Here is an 18238-nt window from a genome sequence, read left to right as displayed (position 1 = left end):
AGGCCTCTCTGCTAAGCTGACATTTGAGGAAATATATGGAGGAAGTAAGAGAGCCATGCAGTGTATCCCGGAATACAGCTTCAGGCAAAGGAAACATCTAATACCAAATGCCTAAATGTTCTGAAGGAAGCTAATGTGAGCAGAGTGAGGAGGGGTTGGGGGGAGTTGTGAGATGTAGTAAGAGAAGTGGGGAGAGAGAACAGGTATTATAAGGCTTTCTAAAACAATATAGGGACTTTGGCTTTTACTCTGAGTATTCTGTCTTAAAAAGATCATTCTGGCTGTTGTTTAACATCAGACTAGAAGGGGGACAATGGTAGAAGCAGGGATACCATTTAGGAGGCAACTGAAATAATCAAGATTGGAGATGATGGTAGTTTGCATCAAGCTGGTGAATGTTAAAAGTGGTAAGAAGTGATCATATTATGGACATGTTTTTAGTTATAGCTAGGATTTATTGATGGATTTCATGCAGAGTATAAGAAAAAAAGAAGAGTCTAGGATGACTCCAAGTTTTGGATTTAAGCAACTAGGAATAACAGCATAGCTAATATTGACATGGGGAAGACAGGGAGGAGCAGGCTGGCAAGGTGAGGGAGTAAGGCATTTTTTCTGGACATGTTATATATAAGATGCTTATTAAACACTCAAGTGGAGATGTCAAACAGACAGCTAGATTTATAAGTCTGGAATTCAGGGGAGAATATACTTGTACACTGATGCTATTTAAATCCCTGAGGCTAGATGAGAACAAGGAGGGAGTGATCCCTTGGGTCCTCCAAACTTTAAAGGTCTCAGAGATGGGAAAGGACAAAGGAGCAAAGAAGGGTGAGGAACAGCAGCCAGTTCAATAAGAGGAAAACAGTGTCTGGTGTCACAGAAACCAATAAAGAAATTTTGTCAAGAGAGAGTAATCAACTATGTCAATTGCTGCTATTAAATAAGATAAGGACTGAGAACTGGCTATAGATTTTAGCTATTAGGAAGTCACTAGTGAGCTTGAAAAGGGTTATTTTGGTAGAGTAATAAGTACAAAAGTCTTGCGTGAACTCGAGAGAGAATGGGAGAAGAGGACCTGATGATAAATGGTATGTCACTTTTCAAGGAAGTTTGTTACAAAAGGAAGCAAAAAAATAGGATGCTACGTGGAAGTAGATATGTAGTTTAAAGAAAAGGAGGCTGGACTTTCCTGGTGGCGCAGTGGTTAAGAATCCACCTGACAATGCAGGGGACATGGGTTCAATCCACGGTCCGGGAAGATCCCACATGCTGCAGAGCAACTAAGCCTGTGCACCACAACCGCGGAGCCTGTGCTCTGGAGCCTGCAAGCCACAACTACTGAAGCCCTCGCACTTAGAGCCCATGCTCTGCAACAAGAGAAGCCACCACAATGAGAAGCCTGCACACTGCAACGAAGAGTAGCCCCCACTCACCGCAACTAGAGAAAGCCTGCGCGCAACAACAAACACCCAACGCAGCCAAAAATAAAAATAAATAAATAAATTAAAAAAAAACCCTTACCAAAAAAACAAAAAAGAAAAGGAGGTTATTTTTTAAGGAGATGTTTACCTGTATGCTTATATAACAATAGGAATGACTACAGAAAGGAAAAAACGATGTAGGAAAGATGAGAGTATTATTGGAGTCATACTCTTAAGTAGGCAGAAAAGGATGGGATCAAGGGGCTGCCTTTAAGTAAATTCATGTAAATTTTGTCCATTTACATGAATCAGAAGGAAGATAGGGTTTTAGGTACAGACGCAAAGAGGTTAGTAGCTATGGTGGTGGAAGAGACGAGATGTTCTATGACTTCCAGGAAGCAAGGCCATTTGCTGAGTATGAGAACAAGGAGAAGTTGTTGATTTGAGAAGGGAGAAAAAGATAGAAGATAGTTGTCTAGAAGAGTATGGGAGTTAGGAAAAGATAAAAAATACTGCCATTGGTAAGTCTATGAATATTAAGGGGTGGTAATGCAGGGCTTCAGATGGATAACATGTTCTCATCTGGGGTTTCTGCTTTGCATCAGGTTCATATAAATTATCTGCAACTACATTCACCCAGACTTCCTTCACAACTCTCCATAGTAAAAGACCTGTCTTTACTGATGTTTAAGGCCAATCTCTCACTTTTATTCTCCTATCTCCTTACAGAAATCAATTTATCAATAATTCCCTATGCTTCTAGATTATAAGATTATAAGCAGGGGCTTTGTTCTTATTCACTGCTATATTCCAAATGCGTAGAAAAGCATCTGGCCCATAGAAAGTGCTCAGAAATTTTGTTTGAATCAGTGAACAGATGTGCAACTTTTTCCACTCTGATTTCCTTGCCATGTCCAATGCTCAAATTTCTGCTATCTTTAAAAAGAAATGATGCTCCTTCACAGTCTCCTCCAGCTACTGCCATAGATCCTTGCCTTAACAACTATGTTTCTTGAATTTTTTGATTTAATAAATATTTACTGAGCATCTACAATGTTCTAGGTACAATTCTAGATGCTAGGCATATAGCAGTGAATTAGAGTTAAAAACAAAACAACTGAAAATTCCTTCCTTTGTTGAGCTTAAGTTTGAATGGAAAGAGAAAAACAACAGAATAAGTAAGCAAATTCTATAATATATTAGGAAGAGATAAGTGCTAAGGTGAAAATAAAATAAGGAAGAAAGTACTGAGCTGGGCATCTAGGTAGGAAGGTGAGGGCACTCTCAATTTTTGAAAGAGTGTTCAGGGAAGGTCTCTCTTGAGATTACGTTTAGGCCTAGACCTGAAGAGGGTAAAGGAAGAACCCATGTGGATATTCAGAGGAAAATGTTCCAGGCAAAGGGATGAGCAAGTCCAAAGGCCCTGAGACAGCAGTTAAGACTGGTTTGTGAACAGTAAGAGGTCAAGGTGATTGCTGTCCACTCTCTCTGTACTTCTACCCTTCCCACTCATGTCTCAGTCTACTTCAGTATAGTACCTATCAATATTGTCATCACTATTTAGGAACTGTTCTCAACAAGATAACAACCTTAAATATAATGGACAATTTATTTTTTACTTGACCTTTCTGAGTATTTGGAATTTTAAGTCACTTTCTCTTTTTTGAAATATTCTATTCCCCTGGCATTTGTGATACCCCACTCTGCTTTCCTCTTTGTTATTATGGGTAACTTTATACTTTCCCTTCCTCTGCCCATTCCTTATCCTACACTAGAGATTACAACTTGTTGCTTGAGAGAGCCAAATGAGTCCATATAAATGTTCCCTCATACCTCCTTTCTGTACCTGCATGTGCGTGCACATGCACGCATGCATACATACACACTTAAAAATAAATTTGGGCCAATATTTTACGTAAAAACTGAGATTCCTGGCTTCTCTTGAAAAACCAGAAGATCTTGAAGTACTGGGTCAGTGCTACCATATGGCAGCAAATGCACAGAACTGAGGACATGAACTCCAGTTTGTTATAATCCTCACAACTCACGCAATGGATGCTACCGATACTTAGATCCAACTAACTTCAACCCAGTTACATGTATGGTATCATAGGCTCAAGAGTTCATAAACCCTGATAAACACAACCGTCTTAATAAATCTCATCTATCTTAGTGGTTTCAGCATGAAATGACTGTTGAATTGGCTTCAGGTCCTTATCTTTGAGTTCTATAGCAATAATGCCAATGTCTGGTATTCATTTCTCTTTGGACATCCCATAGGCATCTCAAATTCAGTAGGTGTGAAATAGAAATAACCGTGTTTGCTCTCATTCCCCCAAACTGGTATTCTTAGCTTAGGGACTACCATTACCAACAACCCAATTGTCCTGGTCAGAAACTTGAGCTGACCTGAAATTTTTCCTAACTTTTATCCTCATACCTTCAAATCTACAACTCCTATTGCCTCTACTTTCTATTTTTTCCTATGCACTTGCCTCTCCTTTTACTGCCAACTTCCACTATAATTGTATATCTAGATTATTCCAATGGCAGTATAACTGGACTCCCTATATCCACCCGCTTTGCCTCACTCCAATCCATTCTCTAAAGACTGGAGACTTCTAAAACCCTATCTTGTCAATCCCTAGCTTAAATTTTCATTTATTCATTGAATACTTATTATTTGCCCGGCCTTGATCTACATGATGTGGATATACAACAGAGAATGGCAAAAAAAAAAAAAAAAAAAAAAAAAAAACACTTCCACTCTTCAATGTTGATAAATCCCAATGACACACAAGCCCTTCATAATCTGACTCAGGTTTATCTCTTCAGCCTCATCTGTCACCTACTGTCTCCCTACCTGCAAATGAAAGCATTTGCTGCTCCCAAATCACAGACTGGCTTTTGCCTATATTGTTCTCAACCCATATCCCATTCCCTGGTGAGTTCTACTCTTCTTAGTTGTCACCTGGGGAATGTTCTCTGAATCCCAGATGGTAAGATAAGGTATATACCCCTTCAGTATATTCCAATAGCACTTTGTCATAGCCACCTACCTTAATTATGTCTGTTTCCTGACTAGATTCTGAAGCACTTGATGGTAAGAGCCATAACTTATTAATAATTATATCACTGGCATGAAGCACAGCACATAGCACAATAGTGGTAATCAACACATTTCTCTTAAACAGATCAAACAAGGGAAAACATAACAACCCCATGAAACAATATAATATGTAGCAGATTGGGTGTCCCCTTCACTGTGAATGCATATAAACTGGGACTGTATATTACATTGTAGACACCACACAAATGATAGGCAACAGACTATACTCTACAAAAGGAGTATACTACTGTCACAGAGAGAAACCAAGAAATGTAGCTTTGTGCCTACCTTAGAGTTTACCTAATGTATTAAGGATCTCAGTACTGAGTGCCAATGGTTGCTAAAAATAGAGGTAGTCTTCTTCCCTCTAAAAATCAGATTTGAATCTGTTTAAGCCTGCACATTAGGGGTGTCCAGTAAAACTTTCTACGATGATAGAAATGTTCTATACTTGTGCTGTCCAATATGGTAGACACTGACCATATAAGACTATTAAGCACCTAAGTTGTGGCTAGTACATCTGAGGAACTAAAGTTTTAATTTTATTTTAATGAACTAAAGTTTAAATTTAAACAGCTACATGTGACTGGTGGCTACCATACTAAACAGTGAAACTCTAGATTTAACCATTGATTTGCAAAAAACACAGAAGGAAGACGAAAATGTTCAACTAACTATGGAAACAGAATCAGCAAAATCATAACTGAGGAAAATTATATAGGACAAATGATTCAGTTCCTTCAACAAATAAGTATCAGGATAGTGATTACTCTTGTGATGCAGAGGGAAGAGGCATAAGCAGAAGTGGGGATATAGTGGGCTTCTGAGGTAGATTTTGTTCATGGGTGGTGGTTATAATGATATTTGTCATATAATTCATAAAACTGTACATGTTTTGCTATTTTATGTATTTGTTTGCTTCAACAATAAAAGTTAAAATTTTTTATTTCTTTCAAAGGTGGTTAAATGGAAAAGAATATAACAATGTGAGAAAACTAGTTTCAATGTCTGTTCTCACATTATCTAGCTACAAGCAGTAGTTACACTTAATCGCTTTCTAAGATCACCTCCTTGTAAGGTCCTCGGCACACATGCAATGGAAATTAACCTGCTTTATAATACTAAGAGGAAGACCCTGCATACCTTTACCTAACATAAAATGATGACTTGCAAATACAGCGTGAACTATTTATATACAAATAAATGTTTGAAGATTGAGAGACCCTTGAAAACAATTTACTGTCACAATTTAGTGAATCTCTGTACAACCGCTACACTGTTAATGTATCAAATTATTTCTTCACCATAAAGGCAAATTTAGCCTGAATCTAGTTTGATCTGTTCTGAATTAGCCCAATAAGATTTGCTATTCCACTGCCATCAGAATAATGGCACATCTATTCTCTATCTTTAACCTTAAATTTAAGAATGTTTTGCTATAGTACTGATTCTTGTTCTAAACTAAAATGGACATACTTTTCACTTTGTAGTTCCTGTATTTTCTTTGAATTTTCTCTGTTTTTTTCTTCAATTTCTTCCTTAAGTTCCTTTACCTGGGTTTTATAAAGTGTCTGCAAAACAAGGGATAAGAAGAAGTAAGTGTTTATGGTAGGTTAAAAAACAGTTCGGTAGTTTCTTATAAACAATTAACACATGGTCCAACAATTCCACTCCTAAGTATTTACCCAGGAAAAATACAAATAGATATCCATACAGAGTCTTATACATAAATTTTCATTGCAGTTTTATTCATAGTAACTCCAAACTGGAAACAACCCCAGATATGTATCATCAGATGAATTTTTAAAGTTGTGATGTACCCATACTACTCAACAATAAAAAGGAATGAACTACTAATATATACAGCATGATAAACCTAAAAAATGTTAAGCTGTATGAAAGAAACAGGTGTTAAAGAGTGTGTACTACATGATTCCATGTATATGAAATTGTAGAATAGGTGAAAATAATCAATAAGACAGAAAGCAAATCAGTGGTTGCCTGCAGATAGAGGTGGGTGGAGAAGATTGACTCCAAAGGGCCATGAAGGAAATGTTTTATAAAACATGTTGATTGTGGTGGTGGTCACAGTATACACACATGTCAGAATTTATCAACCACTTAAAATGGGTACAATTTATTATATATAAATTATACCTCAAAAATGTATAAATATTATATTGATTTGGGAAAAACATTATAAAGAAACTTAGCAAGCAATGCTTATTTAAAAGTTAGATCAATTCTTGAAGTGAATAATGTTAGAGAAACCACTTCTCTTTTGGGTGATGAAGTGGGTGGTTGAGAGGTAGAAGAAATATCCATAAATAGGATTTATCAATGTTCTGTCAACATGAATAATATATACTTATTACAGAACAATGATTCTTACAAAATTCACTACGTTTTTGCCAACTCCACTAACAAATATTTAACAGGTATGAAAAAGTATTAGACCCACACTGTGTTAGATGCTGAGGGTTACAGAGTAAACTTCCAATTCTGAAGTCTATGTCTTTTTTTTTAAACCAGCTTTTTAGTTTAAAAGATAAGGAAAACAATAGTAAGGACCAGCAAATAGTTGTGGAGTACTACTTTTACACTGTACACTGAATTATACCTCTAAGAAATAGCACTTCTCTAGGGGGAAAAGTACATTTCCATGGGAATGCAAATGAAGGAAGAATGATGGCTGGGTCTAGTTTAAGTGCTTACAATTTCTAAAATGAAATAGTCCATTCTGCATTTAGGAATCAGATACTCATTTCTCCTTTCTCTGACTTCAATCGCTGAAATTTATATGTGTAATCAATGAAGTGAGAAAAAGAAAAATAACCTGATTTGAAAGCCCAGATTAAAGAAAATCTTAAATTTGGTTCATAATAACTTATCAAATTTAGCAACATCTAACCCAGTCCTCACAAGCAATAGAATAAATCAAAACTAAAGACAGGGTTAGTATTTTGTATGGTTTTTATACAGGCAAAAATCAAGAATCCATAGGAACCACCACAAATCACTTGATAGCCATCCCCAAACATGGAGGCACTGAATGATTACTCTGTGGAAGCCTAGGGACAAAAAGGTGTGCTTGATATTACAGACCACTTTGCAGAAGTCAGTACCACACACTGAATAGTTAAGGTTAATTTACACTCAGGGAAAAGTTTTTCAATAATCTTGAATTATTTTTTAATTTAAAAACATATTCCAGTGATAGTATAATAAGCCAAGAAAAAATATACAGAAGTAGAAAGTCACCATATTTATTAGGAGATGAAAAGAGTAGAGCATGAAGCTCTTAATTGTGTGAAATTCTGTAGAGCTCTAATGGTATCCAGATTTTTTTACTAGAGAAATCAATACTTCCAATATTGTTCACACTTGGTTTCTAGGGCATGTATATCAGTGTAACTCAAACTCCATGCATTTAATTACACTGCTTAAAGCTCATAGGAAAGGTGGTTGCCACTGAAAGAGAAATGGAGCTGGTAGATAAATGTTAAGCTGAAATGGCAGAGCACAAGCTTGGCAACCAGAAGAAGTAAACAAAAATTCAGAGGTTTCAATGAAGCCTCAAAGCATTAGCTATAAATGCTCATCAACAATAGTAATGAAAATAACTTGGCGTGCAGCAAATAAGAAAATGATTTTTATGGAGAAAAAGGATAACAGATGCATAAAAGTGCACACAGAGCTAAAACAGGAAAAAGCTCCTCAACATTAGTTATACCCACAACTGTATGTAGTTATACCTAGAGATATATGTATGTAGGCCACTATAATGTGTATGCAAGAAACACACATGATAATACTGGCACGCTAAACCACCAGAGCTTGCTACCAGGCAGACAGAACCCTTAACAAAGTCTTATATGTAGCTCCAGTTTGAAAGCAATTCTGGAAATATTTGCACAGAAACAGTCATTTCTTTACAATTAAACAGACCACCAACTCAGATCCAGAAATGAAATGCAGAGATGGGGATATAAAGAAGGGGAGAAAACTACTTCACAATCATTTAAAAAAGAATCATAGTTCACATTAAAAATCTAAATACCTTGTTTTAAGTCAGGTTTTGAAACAATCTATATGTTAAAAGTGATTCTCACCGAGAAATACTGCTCAGCTTCAAGCTGATCTTGTAGCTCCCGCATCTGTCCTTCATTTCCTCTGTATTGTCTTTAGACAAAAGAGAAAACAGTAAACAAATGCTCCTGCTTATAACAGACTTTATATTATTCTTTGTTTCTTAAAGTTGCTACAATAAAAAAGGTTTACTAAAGTAACCTTTGTTTCAAAAAAATCATTCTTCAGGGACTTCCCTGGCAGTCCAGTGGTTAAGACTCTGTGCTTCCACTGCAGGGGGCACAGGTTTGATCCCTGATAGGGGAAGTAAGATCCCGCATGCCGCACGGTGCGGCCAAAAAATTTAAAAAATCATAATTCATTATACAGGATTATTTTACTAGTTATATTTGGTTAGGCCACACTGTCTGTTCCTTATTAAATGATACTATGAAAAGTTGAGGGAACAGTTTTCTACGGAAGGTCACTTATTAATTGTGGGTTAATCCACAATGCAAAAATAAAAATGATATTTTTTGGTAAATTTTTGTAAAGAAAAGCTTTCTTAGGGATACATTTAAAATGTCTTATGCAGTAAGTAGACTACTAAAAATGTGACCATATTTAATAAATAATAATTTAGTACTATATTTTATGGTCAATTAAGCACAAGTGTGCAGTGGAAATGAATACTCAGGTAAGAAGTAAGAAGGGAGGCAATAACAACAACTGACAAAGGAGGAGTAACACAGATAAAGAGACAAGTACATGTATAAAACACATACACGTAAACACTGCTCACAGAGAGGAAAGGACTCAAAAAGACAGACACAATGCAACCCAAAGACAGCTATTCAACAATGAACAATTCCATCTGCAGCTGCAAGGTTTTCATATTAGATAGTAACAGCTTTTTATTTTCAGCATATGGTTGACAGAAAGTACATAATAATTATTAGTTAAACACTGAGTGAAAATTATTTCGTGAGAAGAAAACTACAAAACACATTACTTGGTAAAAATAGTGGCTCTAAAAGGGGAAAAGAGGGCTTCCCTGGTGGCGCAGTGGTTGAGAACCTGCCTGCCAATGCAGGGGACGCGGGTTCGTGCCCCAGTCCGGGAAGATCCCACATGCCGCGGAGCGGCTGGGCCCGTGAGCCATGGCCGCTGAGCCGGTGTGTCTGGAGCCTGTGCTCCGCAACGGGAGAGGCCACAACAGTGAACAGTGAGAGGCCCGCATACCACAATAAATAAATAAATAAATAAATAAATAAATAAATAAATAAATAAAAGGGGAAAAGAATTTCACCTATATAAAGTCAACAAAATCAAACCCAGCAATTTTACCTAAGAATTACTGTGTTGTAAACAAAGCTGGCAAATGAAGACATTATAACATAAATTTGGAGGAAATAAAACCTCATGGTCTGTTATAAGGTATCTTTGATATTAAATTTCTGAAGCATGTCCTTATACAAATTCTGAAAGTCATACTGACACCTTGCTTTGTCCCCATTTCAAGTAAGTGGGCACATCACATTTCAGAATAGAAGAAAAAGGACATTTTGCACTTTGAGATGAACCAAAGAAACAAAATAAAACAAACAAACAAATACAGGGCCATCATGTCTAATGTCTAATTCTAGTCTCTAAAATAAAGAAACCTTAAACATTTTCTGTAAGGTACTAAATCCTTAATAAAAAGGTTATTCCTGATTTTTGTAATTCTAGTGTGAAGAAACATGATGACTTTTGTAGATATGAAAATCATATGAGAAAACTGTGTTTTTCCTACCATAAACAGACATCGTAAAGTCACTAATCTTGATAATGTCCTTTTTTTCCCCCCTTTAAATAACTGTGTTTTTTATTTGGTAAGCCTGTCTTTCCAAAGTCTGAACTCCCTTGCAAACCTTCTTTGCAAATAAATTCTTTTATTTTTTCTAAATGCTTTTTCCTAAATCGTCCTTTCACAAACTCTAAGTACATAACCTATACACACATAAAATGTGAAACACATAAGCAAATGTTAAACACAAAAAGGAAAGAAATCAAGAATGTTATTTCTGAAACTTACTTTGTTAGCTGAGCTAATTCAAACTCTAATAATCTCTTTGCTTCCAATAAAGTATTTATTTCCTGTTTCATCTGCTTTTCTAAACCTTTTAAATTGTCTGCCTCAAATGCTTGGGTCTTCAATTCATTTTGTAACAACAGTCGCTTATTTGACTCCTGCTCCAGTTGCAGGGATAGATTCTTAACCTATGAACGAGAAAAATAACTGGGATTGTAAATCTCTTTAGTAATTTATTAGAAATCATTTGAAAGAATACTAATCAAATCTCAAGTACATTATAATTCCTTATAAAAGTAGAAAATATTAGTATTGTAATGAGTCTCCACTGTTCTATGCATTTATTACTGCAGAATTTAGTGTTAAATCAAATTAATTCCCAAATTTCAGATGTGAGATCTTGAAGGGAAAAGAAATCTGGTTTCTATGTACCCCAACCTGTATGGAAATTATGGAGAAGGTGAGTATAAAAGTCACTTTTGGGGGGACATTCCTAAATGGTATTTAAATTTACCTGTTCTTTCATAAATGTTTGTACTCTACAACTCTCCAGAGTTTATAAAACAAATTGAATATATATTTAATTCAACTCAATAAATATTTATCAAGTACTTATTAGGTGTTAGGAGTAATAAAAAATTCTTACAGTGGTTACAGTGCCCTTCATGATCTATTCTGTTTACTTTCCTAGCATTATCACTGTCCATTCTCTGAATCCAATCATACTCCTCAGATCCTCCAGTGTGACAAACTCTCCATCACCACAGTTTTTTTTGTTTTTTAAAAAAATTTATTTATTTTATTATTTATTTATTTTTTGGGCAGTGTTGGGTTTTCGTTGCTGCGCACGGGCTTTCTCTAGTTGCGGTGAGCGGGGGCTACTCCTCGTTGTGATGCACAGGCTTCTCATTGCGGTGGCTTCTCTCATTGCAGAGCACGGGCTGTAGGTGCCTTGGCTTCAGTAGTTGTAGCGCATGGGTTCAGTAGTTGTGGCACATGGGCTTAGTTGCTCCGCAGCATGTGGGATCTTCCTGGACCACGGCTTGAACCTGTGTCCCCTGCACTGGCAGGCGGATTCTTAACCACTGCGCCACCAGGGAAGTCCCCACCACACAGTTCTTGCACAGGCTATTCTCTGTCTTTCCCTCTTCATTTATTCTTTCTTCAGCTCTTAAATGCCAAACCCTTAGTGGGGCCTCCTTTACCTCCTGCATGTGATTAGTTCTAACACTCCTACTTGGTATGTCCTCTTTAAATATGTCATGCTTGTAATTCAGTTTTAATATCTGTCTTTCCCTTTGGGTTCTAAGTCCCACAGAAGTCAAGACCATAGCCATCTTATTCCGTACCCCAACTCCTAGCACAAGACTAGGCAGATAACACGTGGTCAAAAGTTACATTTTTAAATTACTGAATATTATCTCCCAAATTTTCAACATACATTCTTCCTGCATGCTGGCTCTATTAGGTATCTCTAATCTCTCTTCTCTCTTGTCCATTCTATATACCACTACCAGATTACTTTTCCTGAAAGAGTGTTTTCATCTATAGCTTTATAGTTTTAAAAACTATCAATACTTTGCCCTCCAGGTTTCCCCCATGACTACTCAACATGTCTCTCCTTTCCTGGTTTGATCAAGTCACTTTTTGTCCCTCACTTACCTATCTCCTTAAGCATTCGGTAATTACTCTTTTATCTGTACTTAAAATGTTCCCTCTGCCAATTCAGGCTTCTGACTTTCAAACTATCACCTTTTCAGGTCTTACTCAACCTTTGAAACACAGGTGACAACCCATTCCTCCTTTGTGAAGGCTTTCCTCATTAACCTAATCTTCTCTTTCTCCCTTCTCTAATTTACATATGTGAACTAATTATTTTTGGTCTTATAATTTCTAAAGTACATATACTGGTTTCTCTGGTGGCGCAGTGGTTAAGAATCTGCCTGCCAATGCAGGGGGCATGGGTTCGAGCCCTGGTCCGGGAAGGTCCCACATGCCGCCGAGCAACAAAGCCCATGCGCCACAACTACAGAGCCTGCGTGCTGCAACTACTGAAGCCTGCATGCCTAGAGCCTGTGCTCCACAACAGGAGAAGCCACTGCGATGAGAAGCCCGCACACCGCAATGAAGAGTAGCCCCTGCTCACCACAACTAGACAAAGCCGGCGTGTAGCAACAAAGACCCAATGCAGCTAAATATAAATAAATAAAATAAATAAATTAAAAAAAAAAATAAAGTATATACCAATTACTAGGATATAATATCATTTTATCTCTTTATTTACTGCTTCCTATCTATGTAAATCAAGCAAGACTCCACAGTTTAACGCTTCTTTTGAAATCTAAAAACAATGCTCCTCTGGGATTACTGGATACCTGACAATAAAGAGGGTTCTCTCTCCCTCTCTCTCTCTCTCTCTCTCTCTCTCTCTCTCTCTCTCTCTCTCTCTCTCTCTCTCTCTCTCTCTCTCTCCCTCTCTCTTAAAAAGCAAATGGTCAGTTTCTTCAGGGGAGGAGCTGTGACACTTCTTTAAAGTTGTACTGTCACAGTGCAAAATGGTATAGAACCTATGGTGTGAATGTTCAGTATACGAAGATGAAAATTTTAGGAGTTAGGGATATAGTGGTGACCTTACAGCAGTGAACACAGATACATATAGGTTATTTTATTAAAATCTCCACCATGGTGTTTAAATTATAGATAATGACTTTTCAGTCATAACAACGATATTCTCTTTTATAAGATGAACAAAATCAGTATTATTTTTCTTACTTCATCCTCCATCCTTTCTTTATTTTCAGTCAAATGCTCTAGCTTCTGCTGAGATTGTTTTAGATCAACATCTAGCATGGAGCACTGCTTCTCAATCTGAACAACCCTATTTTCAGCCTTCTCTCGAGCTTCTCTCTCTTCCTTCAGCTTTTTTTCCATCTCTGTGAAAGAAAAAGTTACAAACATACATTTAAAGAAAATGACCAATGCTTTTCACTTTCATGGACTGTCTAAGACGCCTAGGTGCCAAAAATCCCTACTGTTTTTATCCTGGGACTCTTTTAGAGCTATTCATTATAGAAGTTTTAACATTATGAATTATTTGTATAGTGGGATCTCTAAAGGAAGAGAGTCATAAAATATAACTAATCTTCCAAATCCATCCCTTGCCCAATGATCTGAGAGACTTATTCAGTGCCATTTTCAGACCAGAAGGTGAAAGTATAGCTGGAAAAAAGTGGAGTATCTAAGGAGAATAATGGAGGTAGTTCAGATGAGAGTAGAAAAATAAGACTGTGGTTATTAATCTATACCTAGCATTGTTCCAGAAACGTTTCCGAGGCTTAAGGCTGTGATGTAAACTTTAATTTATGCAACTCAGACAAGATTCCATGATAGTATAATACCTATTTTAATTATTATCAGAAGATATTAGTCTACAGTGAGGTCCCCTTTTTGAGATACGGTAACTAAGGTTCTGAAGGTTAATTTTCTAGGGTCCTGCAACTCTTAAGTTGCACCATCAGGTTTCAAACTTAATAAGTCTGCTTTCTCACTTTCAGACTGTCCTCTAGGTGACAAAATAGAAACCATCAGAATGGAGCTTCCTGAATAATTCCCAGATTTCTGGCTTGGGCCCCTGGATGTTGAATACCATCACCCATAACCATGATAATATCTCCCATTTATTGAAAGCTTTCTATGTACATGCAATTTAGATGCATTTTCCCACGTAATTTTTTTTTTTAATAGTTATAGAGTGGTTAAGAGGCAAAGTAAATTTGTCTGATTACAAGCCTGGGCTCATAAAAACTAGATAGCCATTAACTAAGACAGTCAGAATAGGAGTAAGGGCAGGTCTGACAGATAAGGTCACACATTTTCCCTTGAATAAACTGAATTTAAGGTGTAACACTTCCAGGTTACAGTAGGTTAAGAAGTGAGTAGAAGGTGAAGAAAAGGAAGACATCTTTTTATAAGTTTGGCTATAAAGGGATGGAATAAAACAGTGGCAATTAGTAAGGATCACAGCTTGCTGAAAGGGTTTGTCTTTTTTTTTTTTTTTTTTAAGATGGGAGAGACTTATACATGTTTACAACAAGAAGGAATTCAGTGGCAGAAAAAAGGTTGAGAATAAAACGGAGAAAAAGAGGGCTTCCCTGGTGGCACAGTGGTTGAGAGTCCGCCTGCCGATGCAGGGGACACAGGTTCGTGCCCCGGTCCGGGAAGATCCCACATGCCGCAGAGCGGCTGGGCCCGTGAGCCATGGCCACTGAGGCTGCGTGTCCGGAGCCTGTGCTCCGCAACGGGAGAGGCCACAAAGGTGAGAGGCCTGCGTACCGCAATTTAAAAAAAAAAGAGGAGAAAAAGAAATAATAAGTTGAGATAAGAGGCAGGATAAGAGGCTGGATCTGAATACAGCTAGAACACATTAGCAAGGACAGGAAGAGGATCAGCCTCCTCTAAGATGAGAAGGAAGATAATGAACATGGGTAAAGTAGTAGGACAGGTTGATTAAGTTAGAGAATTAGATTCTGAGGGGTTCACACCTATGATTTCACAGTTTCTTTCTGAAATAGGAGAATGTTCACCTAAAATTAAAGTGATAAAGAAATAGCATAGGAAGACTGAGGAGAGAAATAAAAGTTTAGGAGAAGGAAATGATGAGTGACATATATAAAAATGACAGCTCACCTGAGGCTGGAGACAATGCATTGGGATAACACCCATCTGAAGAACTAACTATTTGAAGCAATGAAAAGTGGCCGCTAGTCTGATCTAGATCTGTTGTGCTTAGAGGCATAACACAGTGGAAATACAAAGGAATGAGAGAGTTGAGGGTACAGAGCAAGAAAGCAGATGAATTAACAGACAATGAGTTCCAGAATGGATCTCAAAGAAAACAAAGGAAAGGGCTGAAAAACTGGGAGAAATGAGAATCCACTGACTTTTACAGGGAGTAGAGGGTAGTATAGGGAGTAGAGAATGGTAGAGTAAGAGAACTAGCAGGTGAAATTGTCATTTTAATAAATGGAAGTTATCAAAAAAGGAAAGCACCCTTTTCCTAGATCATCATTTATAATTTCTAAGAGTTTAAACTACTACACAATAAAATTTGATCAAAATAAAAATATTTTTGTTGGCATTATTTAAAAACTAATCATGTAGAAAATATTAAAACTAACACTTACCACACATTGCAACAGACTTGGCCTCTTCAATAGATTGATGTTTGTCAGTTAAACGAGCTTTGGTTACTTTATGTTCATTTACCTCTTGTTCTAACCTTTGCTGTAATGATTTAAGCTTGTAGTTTAAATCTATTTCTAAGTTATTCTTTTCCTGTAAAATGAGAATAAGAGTCATGTACTATGCTGTGCAAAAGGCACATCATTAAATCTTACATTAATTAATATCCCATAAGATAATACATGAATCACATTGGCTTGAAATGTTATACCATATATACTTAAATATTTTTATTCAAGACACAACTTTATTTTTATACTTCTTGTATATTTCACACTATCTATAATGTCTTACTTTAAAAATCACAGGGCTTCCCTGGTGGCGCAGTGGTTGAGAATCTGCCTGCTAATGCTGGGGACACGGGTTCGAGCCCTGGTCTGGGAGGATCCCACATGCTGCTGAGCAACTAGGCCCATGAGCCACAACTGCTGAGCCTGTGCGTTTGGAGCCTGTGCTCTGCAACTAGAGAGGCTGTGATAGAGAGGCCCGCGCACCGCGATGAAGAGTGGCCCCCGCTTGCCACAACTAGAGGAAGCCCTCGCACAGAAACGAAGACCCAACACAGCAAAAATAAATAAATTAATTAATAAACTCATACCCTCAACATCAAAAAAAATCACAATAAGCACATATAATTAAAAGCAAAATATCACTTTTTCTACCCCCCACCCCTCCCCATGTGAATCATTAGCCATGGCTGATGGCAGGGCAGAGTTCTGTTATATTCAGGAGGGTTCACTGAGAGGATCAGAAATGAATAGGACAATTCTTCAGTTCATTAAAAAATTTTTGCTACCGTTAAAAAAAACTGATCTCTATTTACATTTGCCATCTACACCTAGATTTACCTTGCTCTGACAAAAGAATGTCAACATGTATTCCATTCCTGTTTGGGTATTTCTACTCTTCTTCTTTCGTCCTATTTCCAAACTTATACCAGACTTAGACATCAAAAAGCTATTCTGAATGACACAAAACATGTCCAAAGGACAAGATAAGTGGTGGATTTTCTGATCATTTATCTGAGGATTTACTAAACCTACAATATTTCAGGGAGGTAAGCTAAATCTGCATATTACCTATTTAATCCTTTTCTTAGCAAGGTAAGGACAGAGGATAACCAATGGCATTTTTTGACTGTTATGAAAATTCTACATGCAAAGGCCAATTACATTATGTATGCTCTTTACTATTTTGCTAACTCTTACTAATGAAATGGAAAAAGCACACATGGTCTACTACATACTAATCCTTTGTTTTCCTTCATCATAATTAGTAAGGTTCAGCATCTTCATCCTACCCATGTACAAAAAATGGAAACATTCTATATGAAGAGAAGAGGTATCTCCAAACCAAAGCAATTTGTGATGATCAGATAATATCAGATAACAGATACCCTTCAAGGGTAAAAACAAACAAATAAAAATAACACCCTAGAAAGCCCAAATTAAGACCCACGTACACCTCCACACAGCAACCAACAATAAAAAATTCTAGAAATGTAAACATATAAAGATTAGGAATGAATGATCTTTTATAAAACCATCTTATAATATCTGATAATTAGTAAATACTATCTCATAATTGGTATATGTTAAATCATTTACCTTTTCTGAATGATTAAGCATGTCTTGAGCCTCTTTTCTTTCTCCTTCCACTCTTTCAAGATTATGTTTGAGATGCTTCACCTCCTCTTGTAAAGATGTAATTCGAGCTATCAAGTAAGAAAAAAGTTCAAGTCACATAGTCATTGAAAGAGAAATCTTTTTTTTCCAGCATGATCATTAAGATAAAAAGAGTTTAAAATCTCCTGATCAGTCGAAATTTATTAAGTGTTTTCTTAACAGTATATACAATAACTACAATACATAGTGATAAAAATGTTAATTCTAGTTGGAGATCATCTAGTACATATTCCTCATTTTACAGATGGTCAAAGAGATAAGCCTGAGCTTTGTCCAGAAATCAGATCTGAGTCCTAATCAAGTGCTCTTTTCCCCATGTTAATTAAGGCAAGTATTTAAGTGCTTTTTAATGTATCAGACATTCTGAAGTGTTTAAGTACTCTTAAACTTAATGAAGAAAAACTCCATTACTAAAGATACTAAGTTTTAAAAGGAATTCAAGTGCTCTAACAAAGCTTAGTTTTAAACTACCTGATGCTCATGTCATGCAAATCCACATATTTAGAAACTCTACTCATTAAGATATGCTTTAGGTTTTACATTTTTAATGCATAAGTACTTAATAAACACAATTTAATACATGCAGAATCTAACATATATGAATATAATTATATTGTCTAGTTCAAAATTAAAAACCTAT

General features: G+C 36.6%; 1 protein-coding gene across 7 annotated transcripts in view; it reads right to left on the bottom strand.

Moving 5' to 3' along the window:
* The window catches only part of ROCK1 (Rho associated coiled-coil containing protein kinase 1), a 147233-nt gene that overhangs the window by 19553 nt on the left and 109442 nt on the right, over positions 1 to 18238 (bottom strand). For all 7 annotated transcript variants that reach the window (XR_010837080.1, XM_059039960.2, XM_067016006.1 and 4 more), the window contains 6 exons: positions 17521 to 17627; positions 15856 to 16006; positions 13445 to 13605; positions 10676 to 10860; positions 8643 to 8712; positions 6007 to 6101 (listed from right to left, as the gene is read on the bottom strand). Coding sequence is in view for 6 of the 7 variants with exons in the window: in XM_059039960.2 (XP_058895943.1) it covers positions 6007 to 6101; positions 8643 to 8712; positions 10676 to 10860; positions 13445 to 13605; positions 15856 to 16006; positions 17521 to 17627 (769 nt within the window). In the remaining variant the exon portion in view is untranslated. The remainder of the gene's footprint in view (positions 1 to 6006; positions 6102 to 8642; positions 8713 to 10675; positions 10861 to 13444; positions 13606 to 15855; positions 16007 to 17520; positions 17628 to 18238) is intronic.

This window comes from Kogia breviceps, chromosome 15 (genome assembly GCF_026419965.1).
Source record: "Kogia breviceps isolate mKogBre1 chromosome 15, mKogBre1 haplotype 1, whole genome shotgun sequence".
NCBI classification, from domain to species: domain Eukaryota; kingdom Metazoa; phylum Chordata; class Mammalia; order Artiodactyla; family Physeteridae; genus Kogia; species Kogia breviceps.
This window is presented reverse-complemented; position numbering and strand designations above follow the sequence as displayed.